Raw genomic sequence first — 21,466 nt, 5'->3', positions numbered from 1 at the left:
GGAATGCGGGAGAAAAAGCAAAAAAATAGAGCAAGAGAGTCAAATCATAGTCATCCACATCCCCCTCTCCACTCCCATCTAACCCTCTCCCCCCTTGGCCCTTACTTGATTCCAGAGAGCAGGACACTGGGATTGAGAGGGGAGTGCAGGTCAGAGAGGGTCTCTGTGTAGCCACTCTGTCTCAGACAAGTCATCATGGCCTCTTTGGTGAGCATGGCCTCCTTGGTCTTACTGCGGGCGTTCTTGATGGTGCCCAGCTTGATCAGCTCATTTACAGACTTCAGCTTGCTCAGAGCCTCCACCTATGGAGAGAGGGGGCGTAATGTTGTTACAACACAGACTTCAGCTTGCTCAGAGCCTCCACCTATGGGGAGAGGGGGCGTAATGTTGTTACAACACAGACTTCAGCTTGCTCAGAGCCTCCACCTATAGAGAGGGCGTAATGTTGTTACAACACAGACTTCAGCTTGCTCAGAGCCTCCACCTATGGAGAGAGAGGGCGTAATGTTGTTACAACACAGACTTCAGCTTGCTCAGAGCCTCCACCTATGGAGAGAGAGGGCGTAATGTTGTTACAACACAGACTTCAGCTTGCTCAGAGCCTCCACCTATGGAGAGAGAGAGGGGGCGTAATGTTGTTACAACACAGACTTCAGCTTGCTCAGAGCCTCCACCTATGGAGAGAGAGAGGGGGCGTAATGTTGTTACAACACAGACTTCAGCTTGCTCAGAGCCTCCACCTATGGAGAGAGAGGGCGTAATGTTGTTACAACACAGACTTCAGCTTGCTCAGAGCCTCCACCTATGGAGAGAGAGAGGGGGCGTAATGTTGTTACAACACAGACTTCAGCTTGCTCAGAGCCTCCACCTATGGAGAGAGAGAGGGGGCGTAATGTTGTTACATCATAGAAGAAACACAATGTAATAATGATGAAATTACACCACTGCTGTATTGCCTTTCAAATCTGACACAGATGCTACGCATGACAGCATGGGCTTCCTGAAACATCTCACAGTGTGGTAGTTAATTCCAAAACAGGAAGGAGAGCAGTGAACAGGAAGTGGGAGGAAGCTGCCAGCAGTGCGGATGTCAGGGCTAATACAGTAGAGGTCAGAAGTCAGGCTGCTGTCATCTGACTTCTTTATAAATAACCCCATTCTGAACTAAAGGGAAACTATAGAATTAGAGGTGGTGACAGAATTAGATATACTGTAGTGATTCATTCACAGGCTAAGGTTGGGGTCAGGGCGTGAGCGCGCCCGTGTTGGGGTCCTTACCTGTTTCTTCAGGACCTCAATGTGAGGGATGCTGCCGCGACAGTAAGCCTCCAGAATGAGAGAGAACTGGACAGCGACGGCTGGCATGTGCATCTCTGACCTACAGGGGGCAGCACAGTCACCCTACAGTTACAGTGGCAGTCATACCTGGGGTGGGTTAATGCACATAACCTCACGGAACATACAGCCTGTGTAGAGGAAAATGTATTTTAAATCTTTACACCCACGCACACACCCTGACACACGCACGCACGCACCCTGACACACGCACGCACGCACCCTGACACACGCACGCACGCACCCTGACACACGCACGCACCCTGACACACGCACGCACGCACGCACCCTGACGCACGCACACACCCTGACGCACGCACACACCCTGACACACACACGCACGCACGCACGCACGCACCCTGACACACGCACGCACGCACCCTGACACACGCACGCACGCACGCACCCTGACACACGCACGCACGCACCCTGACACACGCACGCACGCACGCACGCACCCTGACACACGCACCCTGACACACGCACGCACGCACCCTTACACACGCACACACCCTTACACACACACCCTTACACACACACCCTTAGACAAGCACCCTAAGCCTCCTTCACTCACGCTGCCAAACTTACCCTAGTAAAACTGACTTTCCTACCGATCCTCGACTTCGGCGATGTCATCTACAAAATAGCTTCCAATACTCCACTCAGCAAACTGGATGCAGTTTATCACAGTGCCATCCGTTTTGTTACTAAAGCACCTTATACCACCCACCACTGCGACCTGTATGCTCTAGTCGGCTGGCCTTCGCTACATATTCGTTGCCAGACCTACTGGCTCCGGGTCATCTACAAGTCCATGCTAGGTAAAGCTCTGCCTTATCTCAGCTCACTGGTCACGATAACAACACCCACCCGTAGCACGCGCTCCAGCAGGTGTATCTCACTGATCATCCCTAAAGCCAACACCTCATTTGGCCGCCTTTCCTTCCAGTTCTCTGCTACCTGTGACTGGAACGAATTGCAAAAATCGCTGAAGTTGGAGACTTATCTCCCTCACCAACTTTAAACATCTGCTATCTGAGCAACCGATCGCTGCAGCTGTACATAGTCCGTCGGTAAATAGACCACCCAATTTACCTACCTCATCCCCATACTGTTTTTATTTATTTACTTTTCTGCACTTTTGCACACCAGTATCTCTACCTGCACATGACCATCTGATCATTTATCACTCCAGTGTTAATCTGCTAAATTGTAATTATTCGTCTACCTCCTCATGCCTTTTGCACACAATGTATATAGACTTTTTTTTCCTACTGTGTTATTGACTTGTTTATTGTTTACTCCATGTGTAACTCTGTGTTGTTGTCTGTTCACACTGCTATGCTTTATCTTGGCCAGGTCGCAGTTGTAAATGAGAACTTGTTCTCAACTAGCCTACCTGGTTAAATAAAGGTGAAAAAAATAATAATTACATACACACACACACACACACACCGTCTCACTCTCTCTCACCTGAGATGCCAGAAGAGGAAGTGTCCTATGTTGCGGTTGCACTGGGCTCTGTTCAGTAGGAAGCGGGTGAGGGCACAGTCATAGTAGGGTTCATAACGTAACACCTGGACCAGCTGGAGCAGGTACTGAGACAACTCCTCATCACTGGGGGGGGGAGAGCAGGGGGCGGAAAAGGGGTGAGAGGAAAAGAGAGAGGAGAGGGGGTAGAGCAGGAGCAGAAGAGGGAGTGAGAGGGAGAGGGGGTGAGAGGGAGAGGGGGGAGAGCCAGAGCGGGAGTGGAAGAGATAGTGAATAAGACATTACAACAGTAAGTGAACTAGGAATAGTTATGTGTGAGCGTGTCTGTGAGCGTGTGGACTACCTCATATCCCTCAGGCAGCCCACAGCGTACTCTCTGACGTACTGGTCTGGATAGTTAAAGTCAAGCAGCTCCAGAGCGTCCCTGGGACTCAGCTTGGGCCAGATCTGCAGCAAGGCCTGGAGCTGAGAGACAGATCATTCACTATGATTAATAACCAATACAGGAGCACAGCAGATCTTTGAAGGGACTGATGAGGGGCATAGTGGTATGGGCTAGGGGTTCATTTAGGATCTGACCATTGAGTCACACTAGTTTATTGCCCTTGAGAAGAAATTGAGTGTGTTAAAAAACACTATCAATACACAAGACAGGTTCATGTGGCACAGTATGTACCTGGGCCATGTCCTCATGTTTGCTCCACTTGACGGAGAGCAGCAGTTTGGGCAGTGACTGGGGGAAGTTCTCCATGCAGTCGTAGCGTAGTGTCCAGATGAGGTCCTTCTCATTCTCACACAGCTGGGACAGAGGGTCCCTCTCCATGATCTCCTTCAGCTCGATGTGGAACTTCTTACCGCCTCGGCCCTGTGGAGAAACAGCAGAGGTGGTAAGTTACCACTAGGTGGCAGCACAAGGTAAGAAATCACATTACGTACAGAGGAGTAGCAAGGGGTGCTAAAGGTAGAAGTCACCATTAACCACAGATCTGGAATCAGAGTACACTGCATGTAATCCTATCCACCATCAGAGAGATAAAAATAGATCTGTACTTGCATGCATGTTTGATTGCTTTAACAACAATCAACAATGAAACATTGTTAGTCGACACAGAATAAGAGCTTGAAGCTTGAGACCGTAAGAACGCTATGTAAGTACGCTACGGTCACAAGACGCAGGCCTCCTAATTGTCCCTAGAATTTCTAAGCAAACAGCTGGAGGCAGGGCTTTCTCCTATAGAGCTCCATGTTTATGGAATGGTCTGCCTACCCATGTGAGAGACGCAAACTCGGTCTCAACCTTTAAGTCTTTACTGAAGACTCATCTCTTCAGTAGGTCCTATGATTGAGTGTAGTCGGGCCCAGGAGTGTGAAGGTGAACGGAAAGGCTCTGGAGCAACGAACCGCCCTTGCTGTCTCTGCCTGGCCGGTTCCCCTCTTTCCACTGGGATTCTCTGCCTCTAACCCCATTACAAGTGCTGAGTCACTGGCTTACTGGTGCTCTTTCATGCCGTCCCTAGGAGGGGTGCGTCAGTTGAGTGAGTTGAGTCACTGATGTGATCTTCCTGTCTGGGTTGGCGCCCCCCCCTTGGGTTGTGCCGTGGCGGAGATCTTTGTGGGCTATACTCGGCCTTGTCTCAGGATGGTAAGTTGGTGGTTGAAGATATCCCTCTAGTGGTGTGGGGGCTGTGCTTTGGCAAAGTGGGTAGGGTTATATCCTTCCTGTTTGGCCCTGTCCGGGGGTATCATCGGATGGGGCCACAGTGTCTCCTGACCCCTCCTGTCTCAGCCTCCAGTATTTATGCTGCAGTACTTTGTGTGTCGGGGGGCTAGGATCAGTTTGTTATATCTAGAGTACTTCTCCTGTCTTATCCGGTGTCCTGTGTGAATTTAAGTATGCTCTCTCGAATTATCTCGGAGGACCTGAGCCCTAGGACCATGCCTCAAGACTACCTGGCATGATGACTCCTTGCTGTCCCCAGTCCATCTGGCCGTGCTGCAGCTGCTCCAGTTTCAACTGTTCTGCCTGCGGCTATGAAATCCTGACCTGTTCACCGGACGTGCTACCTGTCCCAGACATGCTGTTTTCAACTCTCTAGAGACAGCAGGAGTGGTAGAGATACTTTTAATGATCGGCTATGAAAAGCCAAATTACATTTATTCCTGAGGTGCTGACTTGCTGCACCCTCGACAACTACTGTGATTATTATTATTTGACCATGCTGGTCATTTATGAACATTTGAACATTTGGCCATGTTCTGTTATAATCTCCACCCGGCACAGCCAGAAGAGGACTGGCAACCCCTCATAGCCTGGTTCCTCTCTAGGTTTCTTCCTAGGTTTTGGCCTTTCTAGGGAGTTTTTCCAAGCCACCGTGCTTCTACACCTGCATTGCTTGCTGTTTGGAGTTTTAGGCTGCGTTTCTGTACAGCACTTTGAGATATCAGCTGATGTACGAAGGGCTATATATATATATATATATATATATATACACAATTGATTTAATTTGAAAACCTCTACCACACACACACCTCCCTGCAAGGGACATGTTTTGGAAAGCCCTCTGCTTCACACGGTGTTACATAACTGTGTGTCCTGTTCCACAGGGGCTTTAGGATGGGTGATTTTGTTGGTTCCCACAAGGTCAAATGCTATTTCTAGGGGGTTTAGGGTTAAGGTTAGAATTTGTGTTAGAGTTAGAATTACGTTAAAAGGTTAAGGTTAGATTTTTAGGTTAGGGTTAAGGTAAGAGTACAGGTAAGGAATAATATGATTTTGAATGGGACTGAATTGTGTCCCCCCACAAGGTTAGCTGTACAAGACTGTGTGTGTGTGTGTGTGTGTGTGTGTGTGTGTGTGTGTGTGTGTGTGTGTGTGTGTGTGTGTGTGGAACAGGAGGGCTGATCTTAGCCTCAGATTCCTCCGAGAGACACTATTGTGACAGTGCACCAGCCTGCCAACACCATCCTGGATCAGGACTGACTGGGTTGCCCTGGAAACCAGTCATAGCAATATCCTCCCCTCTGACACATTTGGTGTCTGCTTTCTGTCCTAGAAATGCTTGCAACATGCCTGGCGCCTGCTGCTCTGGAGTAAAGGGAGCACTTGTGTGTGTAAGTGTTTGAGTTGTTGGAACTCACGACAGTACCATGGGCAAGCAGTCGCTTGACCCGGCGATCTCTGCAGCTTTCTCCAGAATCTGCAGAGGTAGACCACACACACATCCATGTCAGTGGTCGAAATACTTCACAATGATAACCATGTTTGAATACGTCAGGGTGTGCGTGTCCTCACCTTGTCGAAGGGGGGGAATAGGATGGTGTGAGGGTTATAGTCAGGGAGGTGGATGTGGAGTGCTGTAGTGTTCTCAGTGTAAGGGTTGGTCTGGATGGTTCCTATGGGGTTCAGCATCTCTTCAAGTTCATCTGGGGGACACAGAAAAATCACTCAAACACGCCACTAACATTTAGTGTATAAGTATGTAGGTGAGTTTCAGAAGTGTGTGTGTGTGTAGGTGTGAGCGTGTATAGGTTAATTAAAGTGTTTGTAAAGTGCATGAAGGTGTGTGTGTGTGTGTGCTCACCAGGAAAGGAAGACCAGCTGTGAAGGATGATATCTCCAGTCTTCAGCTGTCCTTTGTAGTCAAACACCATGGTGTTCACCCAGGCTACAGGGTAGTGCTGCAGAGAGAGACAGAAGAGAGAGAGGGGACAGATGAATATCTGTATGTGTGCGCGCATGCCTGTGCTGTGTGTGTGTGTGTGTGTGTGTGTGTGTGTGTGTGGGTCATACCACTTTGCCAGACTTGCGGATGGTCTGGTACTTGTTGATGTGGGCGTTCTTGGTGGACTTCTGCTTCTTGACCTTGTCCATGACGGCGTAGACGGCGAAGCAGAGGCGGGCCATGCGCGGCAGGTCGCTCACGGTAATGTCGAACTCTAGCGTGCGGTTCCACACGTGTTCAGAGCGTCCGCTGCTTTCGCTGCTCACCGCTGGCTTACACAGCAGCTCTGTGCCATGGAACAAGCCTGCACGTACCTGGATCTGAAGAGATAGAGGGGTTTACTTCACCATAATAGCATCATAGTGAGCGCTAACAGGGATCTACTGTCCATGGGTTATAAATACAGTTGAAGTTGGAAGTTTACATACACTTAGGTTGGAGTCATTAAAACTCGTTGTTCAACCACTCCACAAAATTCTTGTTATCAAACTATAGTTTTGGTAAGTCAGTTAGGACATCTACTTTGTGCATGACACAAGTCATTTTTCCAACAATTGTTCACAGATTATTTCACATATAATTCACTGTATCACAATTCCAGTGGGTCAGAAGTTTACATACACTAAATTGACCGTGCCTTTAAACAGCTTGAATAATTCCTGAAATTATGTCATGGCTTTAGAAGCTTCTGAGAGGCTAATTGACATCATTTGAGTCAATTGGAGGTGTACCTGTGGATGTATTTCAAGGTCTACCTTCAAACTCAGTGCCTCTTTGCTTGACATCATGAAGAAAATGTTTTAAAAAATCAGCCAAGACCTCTGAAAAAAAATTGTAGACCTCCACAAGTCTGGTTCATCCTTGGGAGCAATTTCCCAAGGTAACACGTTCATCTGTACAAACAAGAGTACGAAAGTATAAACACCATGGGACCACGCAGTCGTCATACCGCTCAGGAAGGAGACACGTTCTGTCTCCTAGAGATGAATGTACTTTAATGCGAAAAGTGCAAATCAATCCCAGAACAACAGCAAAGGACTTTGTGAAGATGCTGGAGGAAACAGGTACAAAAGTATCTATATCCACAGTAAAACGAGTCCTACATCGACAGAACCTGAAAGGCCGCTCAGCAAGGAAGAAGCCACTGCTCCAAAACCGCCATAAAAAAAGCCAGACTACGGGTTGCAACTGCACATGGGGACAAAGATCGTACTTTTTGTACAAAATCATACAAATGACCATTGTTATGTTTGGAGGAAAAAGGGGGAGTCTTGCAAGCCGAAGAACACCATCCCAACCGTGAAGCACGGGGGTGGCAGCATCATGTTGTGAGGGTGCTTTGCTGCAGGAGGGACTGGTGCACTTCACAAAATAGATGGCGTCATGAGGACGGAAAATTATGTGGATATATTGAAGCAACATCTCAAAACATCAGTCAGGAAGTTAAAGCCTGGTCACAAATAGGTCTTCCAAATGGACAATGACCCCAAGCATACTTCCAAAGTTGTGGCAAAATGGCTTAAGGACAACAAAGTCAGGGTATTGGAGTGACCATCACAAACCCCTGACCTCCATCCTATAGAACATTTGGGGGCAGAACTGAACAAGTGTATGTGAGCAAGGAGGCCTATAAAACTGACTCAGTTACACCAGCTCTGTCAGGAGGAATGGGCCAAAATTCACCCAACTTATTGTGGGAAGCTTATGGAAGGCTACCCGAAATGTTTGACCCAAATTAAACAATTTAAAGGCAATGCTATCAAATACTAATTGAGTGCATGTAAACTTCTGACCCACTGGGAATGTGATGAAATAAATAAAAGCTGAAATAAATCTCTACTATTATTCTGACATTTCACATTCTTAAAATAAAGTGGTGATCCTAACTGACCTAAAACAGGGGACTTTTGCTAGGATTAAATGTCAGGAATTGTGAAAAACTGAGTTTAAATGTATTTGGCTAAGGTGTATGTAAACTTCCGATTTTAACTGTACATCCCAGAGCAAACAGTAAAAATGCAACATCAATTCCAGGTTTACTATCAAGTAATCATCATCAGTGGTTACCTTGGCCGTCTCTTCAGCGTTCACCTTGCTGCCTTTGATTAGGACGATCTTAAAATGGGTAGACACCTCCCATACACACGTATTCACTTGCTAGAGAGAGAAGCAGAGTAACAGAGGGAAGAGGAGTGAGAGAAGGAGAGAAACAACGGGAAGAGGAGAGAGAGAAGGAGAGAAACAGAGGGAAGAGGAGATAAATATTTTCATGAGTAAGCAAGGAAAACAGTATACTTTACTGTAGGAATATTCAACACACATACACTGAAGGGTGAGTCACACTGTTGTCAAGCAGAGTAGACTTGCCAAGGTCAGCACAGCAGGAAAAACACTACACATGACTGGCCCTCAACTACAGACCACAAACATGAATAAACAGCAGACTTCCTGTGTTGTATGTGTATGTGTGTGTATATATATGTGTGTGTAAACGAAAGTATTATTTTTGTAAGTGTGTTTGTGAACAAGAGTGTTTTTGAATGTAAGCGTATGTACTGTGTATCAGTGTGTGTATTTATTTAGGTGAGTGCTTAGGCGACAGAAGAGTACATGTATATTTTTGTAACGTCTGACTAGAGTACACCACCACAAGAACAGAATATCCTCTCAACTAGAGGTCGACCGATTAATCGGAATGGCCGATTTCTAGTTTTCATAACAAATCGGAAATCGGTATTTTTGGGGGCCGATTTGCGGATTCTCTTTTTTGTTATACCTTTATTAAACTAGGCAAGTCAGTTAAGAACACATTCTTATTTTCAATGACGGCCTAGGAACGGTGGGTTAACTGCCTTGTTCAGGGGCAGAACGACAGATGTTTTACCGTCTCAGCTCGGGGGATCTAATCTTGCAACCTTACAGTTAACTAGTCCAACACAATAACGACCTGCCTCTCTCTTGTTGCACTCCACGAGGAGACTGCCTGTTACGCGAATTCAGTAAGCCAAGGTAAGTTGCTAGCTAGCATTAAACTTATATTATAAAAAACAATCATAATCACTAGTTAACTACACATGGTTGATGATATTACTAGATATTATCTAGCGTGTCCTGTGTTGCATATAATCTGACTGAGCATACAAGCATACAAGTATCTAAGTATCTGACTGAGCGGTGGTAGGCAGAAGCAGGTGCGTAAACATTCATTCAAACAGCACTTTCGTGTGTTTTGCCAGCAGCTCTTCGTTGTGCGTCAAGCATTGCACTGTTTATGACTTCAAGCCTATCAACTCCTGAGATGAGGCTGGTGTAACCGATGTGAAATGGCTAGCTAGTTAGCACGAGCTAATAGCGTTTCAAACGTCACTCGCTCTGAGCCTTCTAGTAGTTGTTCCCTTGCTCTGCATGGGTAACGCTGCTTCGATGGTGGCTGTTGTTGTGTTGCTGGTTCGAGCCCAGGGAGGAGCGAGGTGAGGGACGGAAGCTATACTGTTACACTGGCAATACTAAAGTGCCTATAAGAACATACAATAGTCAAAGGTATATGAAATACAAATGGTATAGAGAGAAATAGTCCTATAATTCCTATAATAACTACAACCTAAAACTTCTTACCTGGGAATATTGAAGACTCATGTTAAAAGGAACCACCAGCTTTCATATGTTCTCATGTTCTGAGCAAGGAACTTAAACATTAGCTTTCTTACATGGCACATATTACACTTTTACTTTCTTCTCCAACACTTTGTTTTTGCATTATTTAAACCAAATTGAACATGTTTCATTATTTACTTGAGGCTAAATTGATTTTATTGATGTCTTATATTAAGTTAAAATAAGTGTTCATTCAGTATTGTTGTAATTGTCATTATTACAAATAAAAAAAGTTGGCCGATTAAATCGGTATCGGCTTTTTTGGTCCTCCAATAATCGGTATCGGTATTGAAAAATCATAAGCGGTCGACCTCTACTCTCAACCTCTCCTCACAACCTTGAACAAAGCTCTACCATCCTGGAGAGCTGCTGGGTATACAGGCCTGTTGTGCTTCAAGTCCTACTCACTTCTCCTTCTGTCAATGGCCCAACTACCACAAGACATCACTGTCTGACCACAGTCTCTCTTCTTTTCAGATCAGATAGTCTTGTTGATGTTGACATTTAGTTGTAACGATTGACATTTGAAGCATTGACTGACAGATGTGTAATTTACTGTCCAATGTCACCTGTCACTGTGGAACAGTCGTCATGGTACCATGGCAATTAAGCTCTAATGAGCAATTAAACTGCACCTGGCCTTTAGAACCAGACGGAACGTCAGAATGACGTCAGAGTGCACCTGCTAAGAGCGGCTAGCAATGTCTGGAGAAAATGCTCAAACATGCACTTACTACACACACACACACACAGTTTGACTGACCGAGGGCCCCCTCCTCTTGGGGGGCAGGGGTAAGGGGGGGTTGGAGCTCTTGCGGTTGACCACAGCTCCGATGGCCGAGATCTCCTTCTCGAACATGGCCTGGACTGTGCTGACCTGGACCAGGGTCAGGTGGGGACACTCCTTAGCCTGGAGACAGGCTTTGATGTACTGGGACAGAAAGGAGAAGACGTGATAACACACAGAAAGTACTATTCTGTATGCAGTCTTTGGTGCACACACATCCAAACTGAATTTCTTTTAAATGTTTTTTTGGTAATGTAGCAGATGCTCTTATCTAGAGCGACTTACAGGCGCAATTAGGGTTGAGTGCCTTGTGCTCAAGGGCACAGACAGATTTTTTACGTAATGAAATTTAAATTCTAACCAGCGACCTTTCGGTTACGCTCTTACCCACTAGGCTACCTGCCGTCCCTTACAAATGTGAATGGTGGGCAGACAGACAGAGACAGACAGACAAGTCTAAATGTTCTGGAGAGATGACAGAAGAGGGAGAATACACAAACTGAGGAGGGATGAGAGGTCAAAGAGAGGAAATCAGACACACAGATGGAAGGTAACCCATATCTAATGTACAGACATGATTCCTGGATCTAAACACTGGGTCACAAATAGGACTCACAAATAGGACCCTTTTCTGCGGGGTGTAATGGTCACAGTCGGCTTCATCACACACGGAAACACGGACACACACTCATACACAGATGGATTCAGTCATGCACACATACCAGGTCTGTGAGTAACAGTAATGTGTTCCAGGAAGACAGTGTTATTAATGAGGCGTTATTAGGACAGCAGTCAGATGACTGTTTCTGGATCACTGCGTCTCATTTATGGTCAACGAGACATTCCTAAACCCACTCCCTACACGCTCTGACCTTGGAACATTTACCGTTACGGTCGAAGACTGTATACTACTTATGACATTAATGATTAAGGAATGGTTGAGATAAACAAGGTCACTGTCAGAGGAGAGTTGAGGTCAGCACAGCACATGTAGAGGGTAAGAGAATGAGAAAAGGAGCAGTTTGATGGTAAGAAAGCACTCTACAGAGGGTTTGGGGGTTAAAGGTGAAGGGGTCATAGGGCATCATTAGGTTGAGCCTAAGAGTAAAGGGTCACCTTGTACTGTATCAGGGGGTGGTCTCCACAGAGGAACTCCAGCTTATCGCTGACCCTCAGAACGTACTGCTCGGCCTGGCGTCCCTCCTCCTCGGGGCCGTGGGTCGTCAGCCATTTCCTCAACGCCTGTTCCATCAGCTCACTGGGACTGGTGCTGGGCCACACCTTCAGACTGGCTGTGTCCTGGAGGGAGAGGACATTATCCTCATTAACGTCAACACACAGAGACATGGTGTGGTGTACTTCAAATGTTCTATATAGAAGTGAAATCTCATGATAGTGAGGTGAGAGGACAAGGGGGGGACAGTAAAATAACAGGGAGAAAGACGGGGAGGGGGAGGGATATAGATTATCCTGCAGTGTGTGACAAGGTTTAACACACAATCCCAGCAAGGTTTACAGACACTGAAGGCTTACAGAGCATTCAGACAGAGAAACACACACACCCCTACCCAACCTGCCTTGCCCTCACGACCAGGTTTGGCGCCAGGCTGCACAGCCTTCACCCACTCACAATGCTATGACAACCACATACTGCACATCACCATGGTGACACCACCCAGAGTGGTCAAGTTCCAAATAGAGCAGTAATAATTATTCAAATGATTTCACACTGTCATTACAGCCAATACATTAGGACTATGGTGACTATGGGTACTTTCAGGTAATTGCCTTAAATAAAATGGTAACTATAGCACCTTGTAGCTTCAAGTGTATGAGTGCTGTTTCACAATGTAATGTCCAAGTAAATATCATGTTTACAAGTAGTAAAATAAGGGTTTGTTCAGTCAACTGAAAACCAGGGCAACCAACCAATGGAGTTAACAAGACTCTAGACAATAAAAAGGTCCACTTCCTGTGCCTAATGTGGACTCCTAAATAACACACTGACTTCCTGCCACCATCCACCTGGACAGAACACAGACGATAAGGGTTTGGGCCATGTAGTGTGCAGTGGGCTATGACCCTAGCATGGTGGTGGCCCTAGTGTGGTGGTGGCCCTAGCATGGTGGTGATCTGAGCTCATTTGTTGACATACTACCGAATCTATAAAAACAAAGTCGCACACTCCATATGTATAACTACCAGTGATTTATTGAGTAAATGCCACCGAATCTACACACACTTATTTCAGATAGAACACACAGTAGTTTGTAGTGAAGTTGATAGTGAGGGGTGTGTTTGAGAGAGAGAGAGAGAGAGGGAGGGAGGGCAAGCGAGCGATACAGAGTCTGCATCCTCAAATGTCCTCTTTTTCCATGTTTTTAATCAGTGGAGAGGCCCTTTGGTCAGGCGCATGTGTGTGTGTGTGTGTGTGTGTTTATGTGCGCACGTGCATATATGAGTGTGTTAGGGGCTTCAGCGTCTCGGTGAGGATGGAACTGTGACTGATGGTGGTGGTGACCCATTTAGTGCCGTCACTCTGCCAGTCTGGCTCAGTCATATGACCAGGTGCTATTAGGGGCCAGCCAACTGTCACATGACCCGGTCCCATTAGGGGCCAGCCAACTGTCACATGACCCGGTCCCATTAGGGGCCAGCCAACTGTCACATGACCCGGTCCCATTAGGGGCCAGCCAACAGACGAGATAAAAGAGGAGAGAATATCTGTATGTGAGAGAGTTTGTTTACTAGCCTGTAGCCTACTGAGTATACCAAACACTAGGAACACCTAATGTTGAGTTGCACCCCCCCCCCCCCCCCCCCACCTCAGCCCTCAGAAAAGCCTCAATTTGTCGGGGCATGGACTCTACAAGATTTCGAATGTGTTCCACAGCGATGCTGTCCCATGTTGACTCCAATGCTTCCCACAATTGTGTCAAGTTGTCTGGATGTCCTTTGGGTGGTGAACCATTCTTGATACACCTGGGGAAACTGTTGAACGTGAAAAACCCAGTAGCATTGCAGTCCTTGACACAAACCGGTGCTCCTGGCACCTACCACCATACTCCGTTCAAAGGCATTTAAATATTTTGTCTTGCTCATTCACTCTCAATGGCACACATCCACAATTCAAGTCTCAATTGTCTCCAGGCTTTAAAAACCTTCTCATCCCCTTCATCTACACTGACTGAAGTGGATTTAACAAGTGACATCAATAAGGGATCATAGCTTTTACCTGGTTAGTTTGTCATGGAAAAAGCAGGGGTTCTTAATGTTTTGTACACTCCGTGTCTGTATACTGTTGTCTGTATATGATGACTACTGATTGATGACAGCTGAGGGTGTTTAGTATTGTAAATGTGATGACAGCTGAGGGTGTATAGCATTGTAAATGTGTCTACTGATTGATGACAGCTGAGGGTGTGTAGTACTGTAAATGTGATGACAGCTGAGGGTGTGTAGTATTGTAAATGTGATGACAGCTGAGGGTGTGTAGTATTGTAAATGTGATGACAGCTGAGGGTGTGTAGCATTTTAAATGTGTCTACTGATTGATGACAGCTGAGGGTGTGTAGTATTGTAAATGTGACTACTGATTGATGACAGCTGAGGGTGTGTAGTATTGTAAATGTGACTACTGATTGATGTCAGTCAGTAGTCAACTTCTGGACTCGTCTCTGTGCTGTTTGTTGCTACATGCCAAACTCAGTTTTTACTTTTAATACATTTACCAATGTCTTAGTTTTTCCTCGCTCAACTTATTCACCCCCTTGCTGTTTTTCCTATTTTGTTGTACCACCAAGCAAGCGGCACAATGAAGACCAAGGAGCTCTCCAAACAGGTCAGGGATAAAGTTGTGGAGAAGTACAGATCCGGGTTGGGTTAAAATAAATATCAAAACTTTGAACATCCCACGGAGCACCATTAAATAAATTATTTTAAAAAATAGAAAGAATATGGCACCACAACAAACCTGCCAAGAGAGGGCCGCCCACCAAAACTCACGGACGAGGCAAGGAGGGCAGTAATCAGAGGCAACAAAGAGACCAAAGATAACCCTGAAGGAGCTGCAAAGCTCCACAGAGGAGATTGGAGTATCTGTCCATAGGACCACTTTAAGCCATACACTCCACAGAGCTGGAGTATCTTTCCGTAGGACCACTTTAAGCCGTACACTCCACAGAGCTGGGCTTTACGGAAGATTGGCCAGAAAAAAAGCAATTGCTTAAAAGAAAAAAATAAGCAAACACGTTTGATGTTCGCCTAAAGGCATGTGGGAGACTCCCCAAACATATGGAAGAAGGTACTCTGGTAAGATGAGACTAAAATGTAGCTTTTTGACCATCAAGGAAAACGCTATGTCTCGCACAACCAAACACCTCGCATCACCCAGAGAACACCACAGTGAAGCATGGGTGGCAGCATCATGCTGTGGGGATGTTTTTCATCAGGGGACTGGGAAACTGGTCAAAATTGAAGGAATGATGGATGGTGCTAAATACAGTGAAATTCTTGAGGAAAATCTGTTTCAGTCTTCCAGAGATTTAAGACTGGGACGGAGGTTCACCTTCCAGCAGGACAATGACCCTAAGCATGCTGCTAAAGCAACACTCGAGTGGTTTAAGGAGAACAATTAAAATGTCTTGGAATGTCCTAGTCAAAGCCCAGACCTCAATCCAATTGAGAATCTGTGCTATGACTAAAAAATTGCAGTACACCAGCGGAACCCATCCGACTTGAAGGAGCTGGAGCAGTTTTGCCTTGAAGAATGGGCAAAAATCCCAGTGGCTAGATGTGTCAAGCTTATAGAGACATACCCCCAGAGACTTGCAGCTGTAATTGTACGCTCAAGTTCTGTTTTTATTTCACAATAAAAAATATTTTGCATTTTCAAAGTGGTAGGCATGTTGTGTAAATCAAATGATACAACCCCCAAATTCCAGGTTGTAAGGCAACAAAATAGGAAAAATGCCAAGGGGGTGAATACTTTTGCAAGCCACTGTAAGTAGTAACATTAACACTATGCCATCTAATTGCAGTCGCTATACTCATAATATACAGGAGAACTATCACCCTATAAGCCATGTGGCAAGCACAGCTTCAGATGCAATCGTTAGGCAAAGGCAATTTAAGTGTAGGAAAGTATGAAACAGCGTCTGTGCCACCAGTAAGTACAGATAGTAGTATAAATCCCCCCGCACAGTCCTCACAAGCCGGGCAATTTTCAACACTTCTGGAAAGAAATGCTGTTGGCATGCTCAACCGGTGTCACTCATTCAGCCGACAGAAACTTTCAACCGGTTCTGCACATTAAGCAATGAGTCGGAGGCTGAGCTTCCTCAGGTCTCTCCTCCACCCGTCGTGGTGTCTGAGCCGCCAAAGCATCCCACCATTAGCTCTGTCAAATTGAAAACCCCAGTCATTGGCAACTCCATTACCCGCAGTATTAGACTTAAAACAAATCATACAGCGATCACACACTGTTTACCAGGGGGCAGGGCTACCGACATAAAGGCTAATCTGAAGATGGTGCAGGCTAGGGCTAAAACGAGGGTAGAGAGTATAGGGATAGTGTTATCCACGTCGGCAACAATGATGTTAGGATGAAACAGTCAGAGGTCACCAAGTGCAACAAAGCGCAAAGTGTTAAGTGTAAATCAGCTAGAAAGATGTGTCGGCATCGAGTAATTGTCTCTGGCCCCCTCCCAGTTAGGGGGAGTGATGAGCTCTACAGCAGTCTCACAACTCAATTGCTGGTTGAAAACGGTTTTCTGCCCCTCCCAAAAGATAAATATGTAGATAATTGGCCCGCTTTCTGGGACTCACCCACAAACAGGACCAAGCTTGGCCTGCTGAGGAGTGACGGACTCCATCCTAGCTGGAGGGGTGCTCTCATCTTATCTATGAACATAGACAGGGCTCTAACTCCTCTAGCGCCACAATGAGATAGCCAGCCTACCAGCTTAGTAGAGTCTGCCACTAGCACAGTCAGTGTAGTCAGCTCAGCTATCCCCATTGAGACCGTGTCTGTGCCTCGATCTAGGTTGAGCAAAACAAAACATGGCGGTGTTCGCCTTAGCAATCTTACTGGAATAAAGACCTCCATTGCCGTCATTATTGAAAGAGATTGTTATATCTCAAAATAGGGTAACTTAATGTTAGATCCCTCACTTGACAGCATTTGACAGCAAATTTCAATTTAGCCCCCCCAAAAATGCCTGCATTGTCATCTTTTGAGCTTCTAGTCATGAAATCTATGCAGTCTACTTATCCCTTTTAAAGCTACTGTTAACAGGCCTCCTGGGCCGTATACAGAGTTCCTCACCAAGTTCCCTGAATTCCTATCACACCATGTAGTCATGGCAGATACTCACATTTATTCACATGGAAAAGTTAACAGACCCACTCCAAAAGGCTTTCGGAGCCATCATCGATTCAGTGGGGTTTGACCAACATGTCTCTGGAAGTACGTATTGCCACAGTCATACCCTGGATCTAGTTTTGTCCCATGGAATAAATATTGTGGTGCTAAATGTTTTTCCTCATAATCCTGGACTATCGGACCACCATTTTATTACGTTTGCAATCGCAGCAAATAATCTGCTCAGACCCCAACCAAGGATCATCAAAAGTCGTGCTATAAATTCTCGGGAAAACCCAAAGGCTCCTAGTTGCCCTTCCAGACTCCCTCCACCTACCCAAGGACCTCGGAGTACAAAAATCAGTTAACCTGATAATCTTAATTTAACCTTGCGTTATACCCTAGATGCTGTCGCACGCCTAAAAACCAAAAACATTTGTCACAACATATTTGCTCCCTGGTAAACAGAAAATATCCAAGTCCTGAAGCAAGCTTCCAGAAAATTGGAACGGAAATGGCGCTACACCAAACTGGAAGTCCTCAGACTAGCTTTGGAAAGACAGTACCACGCAGCATCAAAGAGCCCTCATTGCTGCTCGATCATCCTAATTGAGGAGAATAAGAACAATCCAACATTTATTTTTTCATACTGTTGCAAAGCTAACTAAAAAGTAGCATTCAACAAGAGGTTAGCTTTCACTTCAGCAGTGATAAATTCATGAACTTCTTCTTCGATGAAAAGATCATGATCATTAGAAAGAAAATTACAGACTACTTTGAACCTGAATATTTCTCCAAAGCTCAGATGTCCAGAGTCTGCACAAAACTGCCAGGACCTAGGATCAATGTAGACGCTCAAGTAAAAAAAAAAAATCCTGTATCTCTTGACACATTCATGAAAATAGTCTAAACTATCAAGCTGCATGCTGGATCCTATTCCAACTAAATTACTGAAAGAGCTACTTCCTGTGCTTGGCCCTCCTATGCTGAACATAATAAATTGCTTCCCTATCCACCGGATTTGTACCAAACTCACTAAAAGTGGTAGTAATAAAGCCTCATGAAAAAGCTAAACCTTCACCCGGAAAATGTAAAAGGTAAAATAAAAATATATTTTTTAAAATCGGTCTATATCAAATCTCCCATTCCTCTACAAATGTTTGGGGAAAAAGCTGTTGTGCAGCAACTCACTGCTTTCCTGAAGGCAAATAACATATACAAAATGCTTCAGTCTGGTTTTAGACCCCATCATAGCACTGAGATCGCACTCGTGAAGGTGGTAAATTACCTTTTAATGGCATCTGTCTTCATGCTCCTAGACCTTCGTGCTGCTTTTGACACCATCGATCACCACATTGTTTTGGAGAGATTAGAAACCCTAATTGGTCTAAAGGGAGAAGTTCTTGCTTGTTTTAGATTTTATCTGTAGGAAAGATACTATCAGTTCGTCTCGGTGGATGGTTTGTCCTCTGACAAATGAACTGTAAATTTCGGGCGTTCCTCAAGGTTCCGTTTTAGGAATACAATTGTTTTCGCTATATATTCTACCTCTTGGTGATGTCATTTGGATACACAATGTCAACTTTCACTGCTATGTGTACAACACCGCTGTACATTTCGCTGAAACATGGTGAAGCCCCAAAATTGCCTACCTTCGAAGCTTGTGTTTCAGACATAAGGAAGTGGATGGCGAAAAATGTTTTACTTTTAAACTCGGACAAAACAGAGATGCTTGTTCTAGGTCCCAAGAAACAAAGATCTGTTGTTGGATCTGACAATTAATCTTGATGTACAGTCGTCACAAATAAAACCGAAGGACCTCTGCCTTATTCTGGACCCTGATCTCTTTTGAAGAACATATCAAGAATATGTCAAGGACAGTTTTTTTCCCCACCTTCGTAACATTACAAAAATCTAACTTTTTGTCCAAAAATTATGCAGAAAAGCTAATCCATGCTTTTTTCATTTCTAGATTAGATGACCGAAATGCTCTACTCTCTGGCTCCCCAGATAAAGCACTAAATAAACTTCAGTTGGTGTTAAACATGGCTGCTAGAATCCTGACTAGAACCCAAAAATGTGATCATATTACTCCAGTGCTAGCCTCCCTACACTGGCTTCCTGTTAAGGCAAGGGCTGATTTCAAGGATTTACTGCTAACCTACAAAGCACTACATGGGCTTGTTCCTACCAATCTCTCCGATTTGGTCCTGCCATACATACCTACGTTACGGGCACAAGACGCAGGCCTCCTTATTGTCCCTAGAATTTCTAAGCAAACAGCTGGAAGCAGGGCTGTCTCCTATATAGCTACATTTTTATGGAATGATTTGCCTATCCATGTGAGAGACGCAGACTCGCTCTCATCCTTTAAGTCCTTACTGAAGACACATCTCTTCAGTAGATCCTATGATTGAGTGTAGTCTGGCCCAGGGGTGCGAAGGTGAAGGCAAGGCACTGGAGCGACGAACTGCTCGTGCTGTCTCTGCCTGGCCAGCTTCCCCGTCTCCACTGGGATTCTCTGCTTCTGACCCTAATACAGGGGCTGAGTCACTGGCTTACTAGTACTCTTCCATGCCGTCCCTAGGAGGGGTGCGTCACTTGACAGGGTTGAGTCACAGATGAGATATTCCTGTCCGGTTTTGCACCCCGTCGGGCTTGTGCAGTGGAGGAGATCTTTGTGGGCTATACTCAGCCTAGTATGTTTGTGGTCTGTTGATATCCCTCTAGTGGTGTGTCCCCTGACCCACCCGTCTCAGTCTCCAGTATCTATGATGCAATAGTCTATGTGCCGGGGGACTAGGGTTAGTCTGTTATATCTGGTGTAATTTTCGTGTCTTATCTGGTGTCCAGAGTGAATTTAAGTGTGCTCCAATTCTCTCTCTCTCCCCCTCTCAGTGGACCGGAGCCCTAGGATCATGCCTCAGGACTACCTGGCCTGATGACTCCTGCTGTCCCTAGTCCACCTGGTCGTGCTGCTGCTCCAGTTTCAACTGTTCTGCCTACGGCTTGGGAACCCTGACCTGTTCACCGGAGGTGCTACCTTGACCTGCTGTTTTCAACTCTCTCGCACCTGCTGTCTCGACCTCTGAATGCTCGGCTATGAGAAGCCAACTGACATTTACTCCTGAGGTACTGACCTGTTGCACCCTCTACAAACGCTGATTATTATTTGACCCTGCTGGTCACCTATGAATGTTTGTTCTTCAAGATGTTCAATCTGGCCTTAAAAAGTAATGTACTCTTATAATCTCCACACGGCACAGCCAGACGAGGACTGGCCAACCCTCAGAGCCTGGTTCCTTTCTAGATTTCTGCCTTTCTAGAGTTTTTCCTAGCCACTGTACTTCTACATCTGCATTGCTTGCAGTTTGGGGTTTTGGGCTGTATAGCCTAAAACTGTATAGCACTTTGTGACATCTGTATAGCACTTTGTGACATCTGCTGATGTAAAAAAGGATTTATAAATACATTTGATTGATCGATTGATTACAGCTGAGGGTGTGTAGTATTGTAAATGTGACAACTCGAAGACAGCGACATTCACCCCATTGTTAGGCATATGATGCTCTCTGAGTGTGTGTGTGTGTGTGTGTATTTCTGATGGGAAATATTGTGCTCCCAATGTGTACTGTTAGGTACCTGGGACTGGTCGAAGTGCATGGTGACTTTGAGGCTGGCCTCGGCCTGTTTGTCGTTGACACCGTCTGTGACGGGTGTGGCTCCTCCCCCTGGCTCCAGCTGCGGAGAGAAGCAGGCCTGCAGCCACTCGCTCCAGGTCATCAGCTGTACCCGCTGCATCTTCTCCTCGCTGATACGGAACATCTTACTGCGGAAGTCCTTCACCTCCTGGTCCTGCAGAGCGTCCAGCTCGTGGAGACCTGTGAATGGTTCATGAAGCTTCATAAGTACTTCATGACAGCTTTATAAGCATTGCATAATGACTTTGCAGGTGATCGGGAGTGCATAACAAGGCCACAAGAGGTTTTACAGCATTTTATACCAAAGATGTATTTTATTGATCGTGTTCCGTTTGTGAACACCTATGAGCAGTCATTAAGCTATATAAGCACGGTAAGAGGTTCTAAGAGGCCACACACACACCATAATGACATG

The 21,466-nt window shown here is 45.7% G+C and overlaps 1 protein-coding gene across 1 annotated transcript in view; it reads right to left on the bottom strand.

Moving 5' to 3' along the window:
• LOC139382907 (phosphatidylinositol 4,5-bisphosphate 3-kinase catalytic subunit beta isoform-like) overlaps positions 1-21,466 on the bottom strand; it is an 84,551-nt gene that overhangs the window by 4,438 nt on the left and 58,647 nt on the right. Inside the window, exons 5-17 of the mRNA XM_071127168.1 lie at positions 20,993-21,231; positions 12,106-12,288; positions 10,966-11,133; positions 8,616-8,705; positions 6,617-6,868; positions 6,408-6,504; positions 6,119-6,249; positions 5,973-6,023; positions 3,503-3,691; positions 3,170-3,291; positions 2,809-2,952; positions 1,279-1,378; positions 106-302 (exon numbers count right to left, since the gene is read on the bottom strand). Coding sequence (XP_070983269.1) covers positions 106-302; positions 1,279-1,378; positions 2,809-2,952; positions 3,170-3,291; positions 3,503-3,691; positions 5,973-6,023; positions 6,119-6,249; positions 6,408-6,504; positions 6,617-6,868; positions 8,616-8,705; positions 10,966-11,133; positions 12,106-12,288; positions 20,993-21,231 — 1,963 coding nt within the window. The remainder of the gene's footprint in view (positions 1-105; positions 303-1,278; positions 1,379-2,808; positions 2,953-3,169; positions 3,292-3,502; positions 3,692-5,972; positions 6,024-6,118; positions 6,250-6,407; positions 6,505-6,616; positions 6,869-8,615; positions 8,706-10,965; positions 11,134-12,105; positions 12,289-20,992; positions 21,232-21,466) is intronic.

The sequence above is a fragment of the Oncorhynchus clarkii genome, chromosome 24 (assembly GCF_045791955.1).
Source record: "Oncorhynchus clarkii lewisi isolate Uvic-CL-2024 chromosome 24, UVic_Ocla_1.0, whole genome shotgun sequence".
Lineage (NCBI taxonomy): Eukaryota > Metazoa > Chordata > Actinopteri > Salmoniformes > Salmonidae > Oncorhynchus > Oncorhynchus clarkii.
This window is presented reverse-complemented; position numbering and strand designations above follow the sequence as displayed.